At 37.0% G+C, this 16,090-nt stretch overlaps 2 protein-coding genes across 3 annotated transcripts; both read left to right on the top strand.

Annotated features, from left to right (window-relative positions):
- Positions 1-1,119: 1,119 nt before the first annotated feature.
- LOC148416963 (fizzy-related protein homolog) lies at positions 1,120-7,229 on the top strand. Of its 2 annotated transcripts, XM_088426078.1 has the most exons (15): positions 1,120-1,243; positions 1,719-1,737; positions 2,064-2,149; positions 2,216-2,323; positions 2,664-2,727; positions 3,024-3,154; positions 3,247-3,323; positions 3,419-3,602; positions 3,923-3,988; positions 4,410-4,512; positions 4,823-5,007; positions 5,469-5,702; positions 6,325-6,429; positions 6,520-6,612; positions 6,684-7,229. In XM_088426078.1, the coding sequence occupies exons 3-15, from the start codon at positions 2,081-2,083 to the stop codon at positions 6,723-6,725; spliced, it is 1,461 nt and encodes a 486-aa protein (XP_088282204.1). In that variant the 5' UTR covers positions 1,120-1,243; positions 1,719-1,737; positions 2,064-2,080; the 3' UTR covers positions 6,726-7,229. The 2 variants fall into 2 exon arrangements, with proteins under 2 accessions (XP_088282204.1, XP_088282205.1); XM_088426079.1 differs by lacking the exon at positions 1,719-1,737 and having other exon boundaries at positions 1,123-1,243.
- Positions 7,230-8,123: 894 nt separating this feature from the next.
- On the top strand, positions 8,124-15,947 carry haus5 (HAUS augmin-like complex, subunit 5). Its single transcript, XM_088426076.1, has 19 exons — positions 8,124-8,222; positions 8,327-8,389; positions 8,910-8,942; positions 9,175-9,199; positions 9,286-9,418; positions 9,500-9,659; positions 9,762-9,855; positions 10,670-10,755; positions 11,006-11,060; positions 11,138-11,265; positions 11,356-11,437; positions 12,407-12,561; positions 12,653-12,815; positions 12,889-12,969; positions 13,063-13,208; positions 13,854-13,950; positions 14,188-14,326; positions 14,444-14,576; positions 15,672-15,947. The coding sequence occupies exons 1-19, from the start codon at positions 8,125-8,127 to the stop codon at positions 15,769-15,771; spliced, it is 1,971 nt and encodes a 656-aa protein (XP_088282202.1). The 5' UTR covers position 8,124; the 3' UTR covers positions 15,772-15,947.
- The last annotated feature ends 143 nt before the right edge of the window (positions 15,948-16,090 follow it).

Raw genomic sequence — 16,090 nt, forward strand, 5'->3', positions numbered from 1 at the left:
TGGTAAAAGCATGATGAGTTCGACAATTTACCTCATCACTGGAAAGCACGGAATGGAGACAGTTAGGTTAGCACGCCACCTATGCGCGAATAAGAGACATGACATGTTTCAAGATGGCAGAATTAAAACCTCTTTAAAAAGAGAAAGTGTGCATTACATTAAGTAATATCTGATCTGAAAGTAATCTGTATGAGTTGAAGGATTGATAGCTTTCAATTGATAATTCATTATACTTCATTACAAGAAGAAGATGAGCAAAATTGCATTTTTGATAACGGGGAGTTATGCATAAAAAAGTGAAATAATGGGTTTTAAAATTATGTTGATTTTGATATAAAATAAAATGCTGGTGGGGCTTAACTGCTGCAACACAAATTTCTGATGTATTTTATAGCACACTACAGCACCCATGTGGCAATGTCCCTTATTGGGGTTGATTTAAACAGCGATTTCAAGTAATAAAGCACAGGGGAGATGCTCAATATCATCAAATAAAAGTAACGACAACAAACCACTTTAGTACTGTAAAAGTAAAGGGTCCAGGGTCCCTTTAGTATTCCACAAAATAAAGGTTCAATGCTTTTGCATGTAATCATTAGGAAACGTTAGCTTTGGTTTCGAGGAAGCTTTAGTTTTTGCATTTTTTTTTATATGCAATACGTTACATTTCGATCATTATTTAATCACATTTTTATTTTCAAATATTTATGCAGACTAGTTATAATATTCAAACTATTTTACTTTCTAGGAATTAAATCTCTGCCAAGGTTTAGTTAACACATAGGTCTGGCAATGCAACTGTGTTTCAAAGTGGTATTTTGTTAACAGAGACCAGAGCATTCTTTATTTTTTTCATGGTGTGAAATTTTTGAAAAACACAATACAGGTAATAGTAAAATATTATGTATAGTATTATGCACTGTAACTTCAGCGGTACCTGAAACACGGTGACAAAAGTTGTTTTACAAACAAATATAAATAGGAATAATAGGGTTTTAAATATCCAGCAAAGGCTTTAACTTCATTCAAACTATTTTTATGATTTCGTCTTGATCCGGGCTCTTGTGACTAAAAACTACTCGCAAGGGCTCGCTTCCGTGTTTACGTCACGTGGGTAATATCCCACGATGCAACTGCCTGTACCTCGCCTCACGACAACGCAATCTTGTTTAAGTCGTTTGGAGTTTTGGGGCTGTTTGTATTTCTTGGTGATGGTTCTGGGGATGGACTCTACACGTTAAAGGTAGGTGATCTAAAAGTCGTAGTATGTTGACACGACTACCCGCGCTATGTAAGATAAGGTTAGACTCAGTTTCTTTACTTGCCTGTAGCGAGCTGCTTCTTTGCATGCACGTACGCGCGCGCGCGCGCGCACACACAAGCGCACACGCACACGCACACTGTATTTGAATTATAGTTAGCTTAACCCCCATGTGGTCAGATTCTAAAGCTATGCAAGCACATTAACTCTAGGATCTAACTGTTCGATTTAAATACACCCTATGGTTCACTATAGATATACAGTACTGGATGTAGCACATTAACAAAGTAAAGACGTGCACGATGCAAAACATATTGGTTAAGTGATTATGTTTTGGGGAACCAAAAATACATTTATAACATTATCAACATCTTAAACCGCTTCGATTTAGGAAAATACAATAATATCGATTTTAACCATGTGAAATAAATAACTGTGGCATTTGTTGTTGTTTTAGCTACTTCTGAAGAAATAAGGTGAGTTTATATATGTATTTATTTATTTACTTACTTATTTAATAAAGCTAGAGTTGATTTTTGAGTTCTATAAGCCGTACTGCACACGTTACACGTTTTGTCCCTTATCTAATTATTTGTGTGTGTGACTTCATCACGTTATAATTGTGGCCACCTTATATTTTTATTTAAACAATTTTGATTATGGATAGGTTTGAATGAACATTCAGGAGGAATTGTGACAGGCTTTCCTTTAATGCATTTATGTATTTTATAAGCCTTGAGAATGGTACATTTCCTAAATATTGTATTAGATGATATTCTTTTATTTTTTTATGCATACCAAGGTCTCTCGAACTTGAAGATGGATCCACAATATGAATGTCGCCTTCTGCTCCAAATCAACATTCAAAATGACAACAGAAGTTTTACTGTGAGTTTCCCTGGCCTTATTACAGTTGCAGTGGCAATTATTGTATGATATATCTTGTGTTTCCAGAACACACCTCCCGCTGCTTCCTCAATAATATCACCTTGTAAGCTCGGAGACAGGTTCATTCCTTCGAGGGCAGAGGCCAACTGGGATATCAACTTCCGCACGCTCACTGTATGTACTCATCTGAAAAATATAGGAAGACATAATCATTACAGCATAACTCAAAGCCAAGCAGCTCCTGTGAAGAATCACTGAGGTTATGTTTGTAGTCACTCCCTATCCACTGTGTGATTATAGTGCCCCGTATAGTGAGGTTAACTGTTTGAAGTGCTGTTTGAATGCACGGGTTGGTATTGTTTATCTACTACATAATGCCCTCAATGCTTCTAAAATGAAAGTCAAATTTATCTCACAATGTATTGTGTCAATGCAGAAGCAATGTCTGATTTTTAGCGAGGGACAAATTCATGAGTTATGATCAGTGATGAGTGTCTCCTTTGTTTTCAAATAGGAAAAGAAGCAGTCAGCAAATCAAAACAGGAACGCCAAGGAACCATCTTCTGGTATTGTTAAAGGTGAATATGACTTTTCGTCATCCCGAGCAAACAATTCCATGCCTCTTTTTTGTTTTTTTTTTTAATTTTTAGATTTCGGTGGAACCTCCAAGGTTTAATACAACCCATTGCAGGATATCTGAGCTTCTAGGTAGTGAACTGATTCACATTTAGAATTAATCTAGTTCACTTCATGGTGTACATTCCATTCTTGATTTATATTTAGGCATGAGTGAATGCTGATATTAGGTACAAACAAGGAACAAACAAGGGAACGTTCTATATCATTATCAAATTCTAATTGTGCTTGAATTCAGCAGATTGTTTGACATACACTGCTCTGCTGAAAAATGAACTGCTTGGAGCAGGAATAGAAAGGATCCAAAACCCTCAGACTGAAGACAATCATTTGCAGCCATTGACACCTGAAAACCAAAGACTCTTTACTGTATGAATATTATATCATCATATGAGTAACACATCACATCCGACACTAAAAAGAAACCTTAAAAGAGATTCTTTCCTGTGATTTCTTTGCAGTACACACTCAAGCTCCAAAGGGGAGCCATTGTGACCAAACCCTCTCCATTTTCATTATCACCTGTCAGTAACAAAAGGTAAATGATTTTTATTTTATAGTCTCAAACTTGTAGAAAGTATACCATTTCAAGTTGTATGTTGCCTGAACATTTGGGACTTTCCTTCTTTGCAGTCAGAAACTGCTGCGATTGCCAAGAAAGCCAAGCCGAACAATTCCCAAGATTCCCTTCAAAGTCTTGGGTGCTCCGGAGCTGCAGGATGACTTTTACCTTAATTTGGTGGACTGGTCATCTCTCAATGTGCTCAGTGTGGGCCTGGGCACATGTGTTTACTTGTGGAGTGCCCGTTCCGGCCAGGTACACCTGCCATTCAATTAAAAGCTTTTAAATGCTTGAATATTATTTTGCTCCAGATTGCTAACTGAATCTAAGAATTGTAAAACATTGTGTGGTTAACATTTTTTCTACAATGAGGACATTTTGACCTTGGAACACATTACAGGTAACTCTGTTTCCATTATTTTGAAACGCTAAAGTGATACATTTTGATTATATTTACAGCCTGTATTTCCTGTGTGATGCCCCATAATGCAACAGTGTGTAAAGTGGGCTGTAGTTAAACTAGTATTTAGTTACGTAGTCAAATATATTAATCTTTTGAATTGTTTCTTTCTTAGGTAACAAGACTGTGTGATCTCTCCGCTGAGCTGGACTCAGTCACAGCAGTTGGATGGTCCGAGAGGGTAAGCACCAATGTATAATACCAGTCAAAAGTTTGGAAACACCTGCCAATTTATTTTATTTTTTTCAATATTTAACCATTTCCTCTATTGGCTTAAGTCATTGAAATTATGAAGCAGAAAATTATGGCGTATTTGGTCAATTATTTTTTGTTGTTGTTATAAAAACAGAATGTTTTATAATTTAGATTCCTCAAAGCTTCAAACCTTTTGCTCAGATAACAGATTTGCTCATGTTGGATGATTTATGACATGATATGACTTTCAGTTCATTGCAGCGCAGTTTTTAAAAGTTAATCGCTTGATTTTCTTCACTTTATAATGTGTTTCCAAACCTTTGACTGGAACTGTCAACTTGGACCATGGAATAGAGAAGCTGGTTGAGTTAGGTCTATTTTGCTGAAAGTATCTTTCATATTTTTAGGGCAACCTGGTAGCAGTGGGGACTCAAAAGGGCTATGTTCAGATCTGGGATGCTGGCAGCGGGAAGAAAATCTCTACCCTGGAAGGACACTCAGCCAGAGTTGGTCAGAATATTTGAGGCAAAATTAAATGATAGGCAGTATTCTAAGGATGGGTTGACACTGTACGTCCAAGGCCCAAATTCCAATTTATTGTCTATGTCGGCCTTTATTGATTTGATTTGATTTTTCTCTGCTTGTTTCATAATAGTTACACTACTAGTTAACCATATTTAGACCTCATGAAATTGCTTTGGATTTACTGTGGGTGTTTTTAAATGTTTTCCTAAATGTGTCACTTAGACCATGTTCTGTAAATTCAGCGTCACTGATGTATAGTCGTTGTTTAAATAACTGACTTTGTGTGTGTCCTCAGGAGCGCTAGCATGGAATGCTGACCAGCTCTCATCGGGTAGCCGCGATCGCATGATTTTTCAGAGGGACATTCGAACTCCTCCGTTCCAGTCGGAGCGACAGCTTCGGGGACACAGGCAGGAAGTGTGCGGTTTGAAGTGGAGCACTGATCATCAGATGCTTGCTTCTGGCGGTAATGACAACAAGGTTTGTAGTCACATTTTACGGAAATATTTGTTTACTAAATTGTTGTTTTCGCAGTCAGCCTCAAAATCTGTGATCTGGAATGACTTTTAACTCAACTTGATTTCTATAGCACTTTAAAACAGGTCTTCATGTGTTTGTGACCATGAAATTTGAAGCAGTTTCCCAACTTTGAACTCGTACTGTATATATACAGTATTCTGAAATATATAATTCAATATTAACATTAATTCTAAGTAAAGTCAAAGAGGATTAATTGTTTTCGCGTGAAAATAAACCGTTTTTCTCTTCTTTTTTTTTTTTTTAACCTAATCAATTAATGGCTTGTTTCTATTAGAACACAAATGCAGCCTTTGAGAGCTCGAGTTTACATGCTTGTTTTTCCATTGCTCTTATTTATCTCTTATCGCGTTTTTAGTCAGCCTGAGCATTTATTCTCTGAATGCATTCCGGCTTCGTTTCAGTTGCTGGTTTGGAATCAGTCCTCACTGAGCCCTGTGCAGGCTTACACAAATCATCTGGCTGCAGTGAAGGCCATCGCCTGGTCACCGCACCAGCATGGCCTGCTGGCCTCTGGGGGTGGCACGGCTGACCGCTGTATTCGTTTCTGGAATACGCTGACATCGCAGCCGCTGCAGCGTGTGGACACAGGCTCACAGGTCTGCAACCTGGCTTGGTCCAAGCACACTAATGAACTAGTAAGTCATCCTGAACATTTGAAATTAGCTAGGTTCATGAAATTGTAATTTAAATAGATTGAATGCACCACCTTCCATATTGTTATGCAAAGTAGTGATCCAAGACATTTTTAGGTGTTAATAAACTGAAAATAATCTTTTGTTGCATTTGCCGCATTTGGAGTTTTCATTTGCTGAAATTAAAATCTATTTAATTCCCCCAAAAATTATAACAGCAGCTGACTCAAGAGGCGTCAGTGCTTCATCAGGCATGAATCTCATCACAAGTCACTGGATGCAGAGAGTGCATGCACAAAATGTTGACATGCTATTTCATACACGATATAATTTTTAGTTGACAGCAAGTGCAATAATGTGTTTTCAAAAGTATTAATTGTACATGAAATATAATTAAGTAATAAAATTATTCATTGGTGAATTACTTAAGTGGACTATCCCTTTAAATGGCACTAAGTACTGTTGATGTCAAGGTATTTCAATGTTTTTGTGAAATAAGCTAAAAAAATAAATACATGCTTCAACAAATATAGCTAGGTTTTCAATATTGGGGTTTAAACTCCCCGCAGCACATTATGTATTCAGATTTTTTTTTTTTTTTTTGTCTTATTCTCTTTGCCTCCAGGTGAGCACTCATGGCTACTCTCAAAACCAAATCTTGGTGTGGAAATATCCAACACTCACTCAAGTGGCAAAACTCACAGGGCACTCCTACAGAGTTCTCTACCTGGTTGGTTCTTTTTATTTTGTCTTTTCTTGGGATGACGTTTGATGTGATGCCTTATCAACAATTACTTATGGTTTTCTGATGAAATGTCAGGCTATGTCGCCGGACGGTGAAGCGATTGTTACAGGAGCTGGAGATGAAACGCTACGCATTTGGAATGTGTTCAAAAAAACAAGATTTACAAAGGTTGGTGAAACATTGCTTTACAGATTATATCTGCCAGATAGCTCACTTAGTTGTTGTTCCTTTTCTTTCAGGAATCTGTGTCGGTACTTAATTTGTTTACCAGGATTCGGTGACATTGAACATTTATTGCCACGTTTCTGCTGCTTAACAGGTTATTCATGCAAGCTTGGTCTTGTGGAAGTAGTTGAACATAGTTGAAAACAAAATGAAAAAAATCATTATAATGCATATAAGTAAATGATTTTCATTTTGCTTTCAAACTATATAAGGGTATTATGTTATTTACTTGAATTGTGGAAAAAAATATACAGTTTTGAGAAAAAAATGTCATTGTGAATCAAAGAGGGAACCCTTTTATTTTGCAAACACGGTTGTGGGGATTGTTTAACCCATTTGAAAAATCACATCACTTAACGTTATTACTCACTTTTTTTTTGCAATTTGAACATTGTTCACTGAGATCCTGAAGTCTGGGTTTAATTTGTCTAATGCTGTGCATTTAAATCAATTCTACATAGTTCATTCTTTGCAGAAAATGAATAATATACTGTATATTTACTTTAAATTATCTGCAATATTTGTTGTTGCCTGTGGGAAATACAGTTAATTATGCACAACTTTGTACTTTTGTTGATTTTTTTTCTGGATTTTTCAAGGTGCGTTTTAATTGTTATCAAAATTTGAATCCTCAAATTTTGCAATGGTGTTTGCTTATTTAGTCCCATAAACAAAAAGGTACATAGCGGCATTGTCTGTTAAAATATTAATTCAAATATTTATTCATACAAATGAAAGGAACCATGGCAAATATTTTGGTTCAAGCAAAACATTTTTATACCGATGTCCTTTTTAAAATTGCGTTTGTAATCAAACAACATTTGCAATATTTTGTATTCTATTATTTGCATAAAATCGATTTAGTCTGTATTTAATTGGGTGAATAAAAAAAGCAAATAAAAACATTTTAATGAACCAATTTGCGGGAGAAAGTGCTACATTAAGCCTTAATGTAACATCTTCCCCTCCTAATGATTAAGGCAACATATATTACGTTGACAGGGTTGCCTACTTGCCGTATGTGGCTCGAGGCCATACGTTAAGAAGCAGAGTAATTGAAATATTTCAACACACCGTCGAAAATATTCTGACTAGAAGTGGAAGAAGTCGAATCATAGGTTGTGTAATTTGACGATATAGTTGAGGTGTGCAGTCTCCAAACTGGTAAGCTTGGTAAAAGAAAATGGGCAGGGCCGTCCTCATCATGTGACCATTACATGGCCGTATCCCGGAAGTGGTGTTTTGGGCGGGAACTTGAAACTTCTTGACTTCCTTAACTTAAAAAAAAAAAGTTTAAAATCCGCCTAATTGTGTATATTGTGTTTTCCGTTTTCAAGTGCGCAAATAAGAACCCACTGCTCAATTCGTTTCTTGCAACTAATAACTAAGAATGACTCGTCGATAGTTAGCTTTTGTAACTGCCGGCTACTTCTCTCGATTCCGACGACGATCAGGATGGCGGAAAGGAATCTTGTGCGGGATTTGAAACTTTGGGCGATAGAGGAGTTCAATCTTCCTCCAGAGAGATTGCCGCCTGACAGCTACTTCAAAACGTCAGTGTCATTCTAACTTTATTGTTTCTTCTTGTCACGGCTCATTTTTACACGTTACCGCTTAACCGTAATGTTATTTATTATTATCAATTTTTGCTTCCTAGGCTGTGTGTTGGAAAAGGAACAGCCATTTGGAAATATATCATCAATCACGTTTTCCAACAAAGGTTCGTCTTCAACATTGAACATTTAAGTTTATCTATCTATCGATCTATCTATCTATCTATCTATCTATCTATCTATCTATCTATCTATCTATCTATCTATCTATCTATCTATCTATCTATCTATCTATCTATCTATCTATCTATCTATCTATCTATCTATCTCTATCTATCACTACTTTGAGTGCAATTACAAATAACTACACTAGCACACATAGTTTTGCAATGCTAACACCTCATACCATTTTACATTTTTAACATGTAAAAACACATTTTTTCGGATGGTACGAACCAAGAATCAATGATCTTACTGTTGTCCTGATGGTTTACCACAGAAGAAGTACATTGCTGTCACAGCAGAGAAAACACTTCAATATCATATACACTATATTTTGATTAACTTAATATTTTAATGTGATATGTATTTTTTTGTTTGTAACATTGAAATCATAAAAAATAAATTTCATATGGCTGCAATACACTTCCATAATGCACATGAGCTCATTCACATTGTTTTTTCTAGGACTGTCAAGCTCAAGCGAGGCAATCTTCAGTGGTATCCTTTTGACTGAATAACATTATATCCCTTTAGGAACCACATAACTTGATTTGTGTCGTGTGACAACGTCAGTGTTTTTTAATTTAATTTATGCTTTCTTACTTTTTTATGTCATGCTTTTTATGTTGTGACATTTTATTTTAAGTCCTCCAATTTCCTCCCAAAAGATTTGTTAGATTTATATATATATATATATTGTGAAGTTTTTTTCTTTGATATTATAAAAAAGGTACAAAGTGCTACAAGACAAAGAGGTATGTCACAGTATGGTTAAACCTCCATTTATTGTCATCTCGGGACCAACTCAAAAGTGAAATTTCACATTATTTTGTGGTCTCAGGCAAAGCAGTGTGAGGGCCAGAGTGTGGCTGCTAAGCAGAGTGAGCTTCAGAGAAAAATTGAGCAACTCCGAAGTGAAATAGGTCACCTGGACTCTGAGATCACGGCAACTGAGGAACAGCTGGCCACGCAAGGTCAGTACATTGCTACAACAGTCAAGTGTATTAAAGTGTGAAGCGGTTACCCTCTCCCTTTCTCCCCCCCTCCCTCCACAGAGCAATCTATCAGTTATACCTGGGCTCAAGTGGAGGACAGTCAGCACAGGAATTTGCTTCTCCATGCTTTCAAGCAGAATTGCTTGTCTGGTCGCAGGATACTGTCAAGAGACATTCAAGAGATCAGTGGCTACTCTCAGTCTCTGGAGCAGATGGCCAAGTAGGCAGAAATAATCTTCAGAAAAGTGACACTCCCCATGTGAAGCAATCTTTCAGTTGCTTCTTTTTTGGAATGATGGGCTTTCATTGTTCTAAATTGCAGGAAAGCAGAGGTTGCAGTGCTGTTTGAAAATCAGCTTTCCAGCAACTGTGATGTTGAGTCACTCTTCAAAATACCAGTGGAGCCACAAGTTCTGGTGAAGTTCTTCAAAGTTCATTATTTAGGTCATAGTTTATCTAGGAATTAAGAATAGAAAACTCACCATTCACTCACTTTATGCGATTATAACCAGTGTTTACTTTTGTAATTTTAGATTCCTGTGTTTTTTATAAAGTCAGAACGTGCTGCTGCACCGGTTCTGGGTGTAGCCTGTCCACTGCCCAACAACAGCTGGGATAGGCTCCAGCATGCCTGCGACCTTAGAGAGGATAGGCAGTTAGGAAAATGGATAAAAGAATGGATATTGCCTGGTTTAGGAATACTGTATATTGTTTTAATCCATCTCAGGGGGTAGCCATTTTGCCTCTTGTTGTCAACTGTAAATAACATCACACTTGTTCAGAGCTCAGGTAATGACCAATCACGAGCTTAGCTTGTGAGCATAACATGATCGAATGCCGAAAACAGTAAAGTCAAGATTGGTTGTTCGCTGAGCCCTTAGCAACTCTGATGCTATTTCTAGGTGGGAGCTAGTGACAAAATGGCCATCCTCTGACATGGATAAAAACAGGTGAATTTTGCTGCTTTATTCGTGTTCCACAAACAAATATTAATCTGAATGTCGTTTTCCTTTGATAATTGCCAACCCAATAATTTTGACCCACTGTGGGTCCAGACAACAAATACATTCTTTCCATCATTTTGATTTATTGATCTTGTTTTAGAACTTATTCTAGTATTCAATTCCTAATGTGTGTGTGTGTGTGTGTGTGTGTGTATGTGTGTGTGTGTGTGTGTATGTATGTGCCTGACAACACTGCACTAACTAATGAAATGGTGTCTTTCTTTAGCGTCAAGTGAGAGAACTGTGTAACGACAGGGTTCGATTTTATCAGTCTTTACAAGAGAATGAATTGAAAGCAGCAGACTGTGGACGGTAGGAGACACACGTTATACTACATATATTTGTGTGTGTGTGTGTATATATATATATATATATACACACATATATATATATACACATATATATATATACACATATATATATATATATATATATATACATATATATATATATATATATATATATATATATATATATATATATATATATATAATTTATTTATTTATTACACACTGTATTTTCACCTGCTTTTTTACGGCTTTTTTTTTTCCTCTTGTCACAGTATGACCGGTGGGCAAAGGACTGCATTGTTTCAGTACTGGTTAAGTTCTGTGGAGGTTGGTACTTTATGATTACATATGCAATATTAGTGTTCTTACACGAATATGTGGAAAAAAAAATCTCATGTGTTTAGAACCTGGTGGAGGTTTATCCCTCAAATCACATCCTCTCTGCATTGCAACATTTGGCTTCCAAAGAAAAGAAGGCACTGGAGGAAAAACTGTCTTCTCTGGATGTTACTCAGGATGTGAAAGCTCTTGGGTAGGCAAAGCAATAAGTTCAATGGATTGTATTTTAATTGTTTTTTAAGAGTTTTCCCTTATGGATTCTGATTCACTCTTTCTATGATAGGTTCCATTATGAAAGCAACCATCTCCTCGACATATCCACAGAAGAGGATGACGACTTGCCGTCCGTTAAGTCCCTCCTACAGGTGGTTCTTGCAAATGCAGTTAATAACAATATGGGTTACCTTACTTATGAATACGAGCTATATGTACTTCCCTAGCCAATTTTAATTATTGATTTATTATATGTCTAACCTTTTTTCTACTACTAGCTTGCGAGTAATTGATGTATCTGGCCTGCTTGGCCAATAGTGTGAAATTATTTAAAGGTACTTCAAGCCTTTTATTGAAACTTCGAGTTAAATTAAATTAAAATTTTAAATTAAACGGAGTTTAACGAGAATAATCACCAGACCCCAAATCACGAGCTTAATGTCAGTGTAAAGTGCAAAAAGCCATAGGCAGGTTAAATATTTGCAGATTTGTTGCAGCGATTTATAAATCTTTGAACAACTTGTATTTTAAAGAGCATACAATATTACCCACGGGAAATTATTCTTTTTTTCCCTGAATAATTTTTGCGGTTCAATGGTTATCAACCTTTTTGGAGTAAAATATTTTTTTTCCAGCCAATTACCCCCTAATCAGTGTAAAGCATTTTTGGGTGGAAAAAAAAAGGCTTAAAACAAGACTGTTGTGTAATCCATGTCTGATATTTACATATTAAACTTCGGAACTACATTTGTTGTGTTATCTCATATTTTATTCAGCAATTCCAATCGATAGATCCTGTAATATCATCTGTTTTACTTCTGGCTCGTCTGCTGGAAAACGATAGAGTAGTATGGCTCTATAAAAAAAAGGAAAACAAGGAATATCACATTTTGCAAAAGAGTCCCTATAACACAATGTAACTATGCTGCATCATGTTCAAAATAATTTGAAAAGAAAAATGCACTATTCCTGTCACAGCATAAAACCCTTTGAATTAAATTTGCTGATACCTGCAGAAACTCTCATGTACCTGAGGTGCCCTCGCATACGCCAAGGTGTACCTGTGTTAGTGTTATAAATAAATTGTAAACAGTAAATAAGTGTTATTTGTATGATTGCAGGTTGCATGGCAGGAAGTAGAGGAGTGTTGTGTGGAATTATCTCAGACTCGCTCCAGAGTACAGCAGCTCCAGAACCAGCTGGTGGCTTGCAGGAAGCAGGCTGACCAGAAGGTGTCCGGTTTAGTTGATTACCTCCACAATGATACATTGGCACTGTAAGTTTACGCGACAGAACGCTTGTCTAACTGAGTTGGAGATTGTTTATCGAAGTTTATTTATTGATAAGTTCCTGTTTTTTGTGTGTAGTTCAGCTTTGAAACTGGAACTTCAGTGCGTGATGAAAGCTGCAACGAGGGATCATATTCATGAATGGTGCAATCAGCTTGACCAGCATGCCAGAAGCCGACAAGAGGCTCTCAGCAACCTTCGCAGTCAGTGGCAGAACGTTATGGACTTCAGACAGCTAGTGGTGAGACTTGATGAACAAAGTTGAGATTTGCCTGTGTGGATGCCCTCCAACTTGTGTTGCTACGTCTGGCCAGGTCCTCAGACAGGAACAGATTAAAAGTCTGATTAAGGGGAATTCATCAGCTAAAACCGAATTGATCCTGATGCACAAGCAGGTATCCTCTCCATCTATGATGGCACACTTTAGATAATTCACATTTTCAAAAAGGATAAGCTATCAATGATCACTTTTACTGTCTTTGATTTAGCTACAGGAAGTTCTGGAGGCCAAGGTGGTGCCACAGTGCAAAGATGTCACCGATGCTGCCAACAGTATAAGGAACTCCATCTCAAAGGAGGTTAAACAAATGGGCAACATTTCGCTTCAAGCTCTTGACCGGAGGACAATTAATGGGTAAAGACATGTGTATAAGCACTTTCTGATATTCACATCCACACCCATGAACACTGTGTCACATACATTTGAACTGTGAGGTGGACGTGCTAACCACTCTGCCACTGATCTGTGAGAATACAGTTTAAATAAATACGTTAAGACTTTAACATTCATCTCCTTTTTTTCTACTCAGCAGGTCATAGTGTCCCACTGTTTTTTGAACAGACCTGTAAGTTCCTTGTGTTGTCTTTTAGGCTAACTAGTACACACTGGCAACTGCACATGTGGACTTTTTTTTTTTTTTCTTTTGAAGACTATGTGCAGGCTTCCATCTAACTGTTTCTTTCGTCCTCCTTCTCCTTGCGTGCTAAGGAGGAATAATTCAAGGAATGCTTTTACTTGTTGAGATGACCAGTCATGGCTCTCCTGTTTTCTGGATTGATCATGTGATGTCCGCAAGCTTTTTGTCATTGCCTGAGCACATGTGATGTCATTTTTGGTCAAGTGGAGAAAACACATTTCTGGCGGTATAAATTGTACGGTAAAAATATTGAACACATTAATGACAGAAAAACAAATTACAGCACTGGTTTGGAATGCAAGTCATCTGTCATCTTCCTGAGTTTCACATAGTCACATTCTCTGCGTATTTTTTCACTTCAGAATGCAGAGAATTCCTGCATCATGGCTGTCCATCCATCGCTTGCAGTCACCAACCTTCCGCAGCCTGTGTCAGAGCATGGCGTTCCCTCGCTACAGGGTGAGCGCACAACACTTCCATCTGTTGAGACCAACTATTTGTTCTCACGCTGCATAGCATTCCGTAATTTGGATTCATTAGTCAGCGATTTATAACATGACTCAAAAAAGAAAATGTATGATGTCGTGCCTTGTCCAATAGCTTGTTTTGAAAAAATTCATACAAAAAATATTCTTCTGATACTGTATGTCCATTTTACACTTTTCTGTAATCTAATTTGGTCATTATTTTATCAAGGCTCCAGAAGAGCTGTGCGCCAAAGCATGCAGCGACCTGCTCGAGTGGCGTTTTCTCTGTCAGTTACTCCAACTTCACTCTACAACCCTGCGGAAATCCAAGGAAGAGGAGGCCCAGCTGCTTGCATCCGATCACAAAAGTAATCAAAATAAAGCAATATGAGTTTTATTGAGATGCATACTGTGTGCATTTGTACTGGTGCTAATATTTTTTAATTGCCCTGTAATTATTCTTTTTCTTTGTGCATTTTTTTAAGCCTTGCTGTCCAAGGTCAATGAGGAAGATGGGAAATTGCTGAACTCTTTGTTGCCAAGGGCCAGAAGTCTCACCCAAAAATGTGCAGAAAGCCTTTCGAATGTGGAGAAGTTTCAACTGGCTATTTCTGACTGGTGAGACGCATTGCTTGGTATTTATTGAATAAAGCACTCCACTGAATTATAAAGCAGAGGTCACAAAACCTGTTAAGAACTGAGAAGCTCTTTTTGGTACCTGTTTGATACACACTTTCTAAATTAGCTCAAATGTCCTTTAAATTTGTGATACTATTAATAATGAATGATATTCATCTGTGTGAAGACACTAAACATGTTAATGATTTCTCACAATTACCGGTATTATCCACAATGACATAGGGTCAGAAACAGACGAATGTCAATTTGCTACACTTTATTACGTAGCTCTACAAGTGTTTAAATATAAACTTACATGATCAATATTGACTTAACGTAGGACTGCGTGATATGGCTTAAAAAAAATTCTCACAAAAAAACATCTATTTTAACCAAAGTAATAATCCCAACATTTATTTACAAAATAAATGTAAAATAAATTTTGTGCACATTTTTTAGACAGCAGTAACATATGATTTTCAAAACATGTTTTAACACATACGTAAGATTCATAGGTTGTTTGCTTCAATGTCACAATAAAGAAAATAGTAATTATTGTAACCATGTCTAGTAAACTACCCATCCAGAATTGTATCACTTGCGCAAAACCTTGATTTTACAATTTAGCTACATTGCCAATTTTTAGATGAATGAATTCATCAAACTAATTTGAATTAGTGCAGAGTCCTACAATGGACCACTTACATTACTGTACTGGGTAAATCGTCCCATCTTTTGTGACCTACTTTTAGCACTGGCCCATGGGCTACTCATGTGGTCCTTGGGTGCTACCTCCATTTTCTTAAAGCATATTTCCATATCAAGGCAAAACATTTGAAGTTTGATGGATGTAAACAGAAAGAAAACGTTTCATTTGTTAACGTGGTTAAAACACAATCTGATCAATGATTTGTTATAGGTTGTCATGTGATCCATAGTTGAGTGAAAAATTGCGTTAGTGGTATATACAGTAATTGTAATCTTCACTATCATATAACATTTCTTTGCATTGTCTACTGCATGTTGTCATCATGAGTGTTTGCTGCATTTGTTTAACTCCTTGGTGTGTGTCTTTGTGTGGGTTCACACCCGTAGGTGGGATCAGCCAGCACAGCATGTCCTACCTGATGTCCGCAAGGGAGGAATGACTTTTCAGCAGTGGCTACAGAGGTGGAAACTAGCTGCCAAAGCCTAGATGAAAGACAATTACAAATCAAAAGTAGCAAACTGCTTGGTGGTGTTGATTTAAAATAAAAAATGCACAGGTTTCTGTAATTATCTCTCTTGATTTGTTTCGTCGTGTGTTGTTCGTTTTCTGTTTTGCCCGGGTGACTTGACGTTGTGCTAATAAACACGTACGCGTCGATCATATGTTCGTAGTTTTTTTTTTTTTTGGAATTAAGTATGTGGCAGACTTTCCGTATGGACCTGTATAATTTACGCACACTAAACGTATCGATGGTTTCCCCGAGTCGATGTAGTTATCGGTTCGTTGACAGGTTTGTAAACGGGAT

The sequence above is a fragment of the Hippichthys cyanospilos genome, chromosome 10 (genome assembly GCF_059441005.1).
Source record: "Hippichthys cyanospilos isolate Australia breed blue-spotted pipefish chromosome 10, RoL_Hcya_1.0, whole genome shotgun sequence".
Lineage (NCBI taxonomy): Eukaryota > Metazoa > Chordata > Actinopteri > Syngnathiformes > Syngnathidae > Hippichthys > Hippichthys cyanospilos.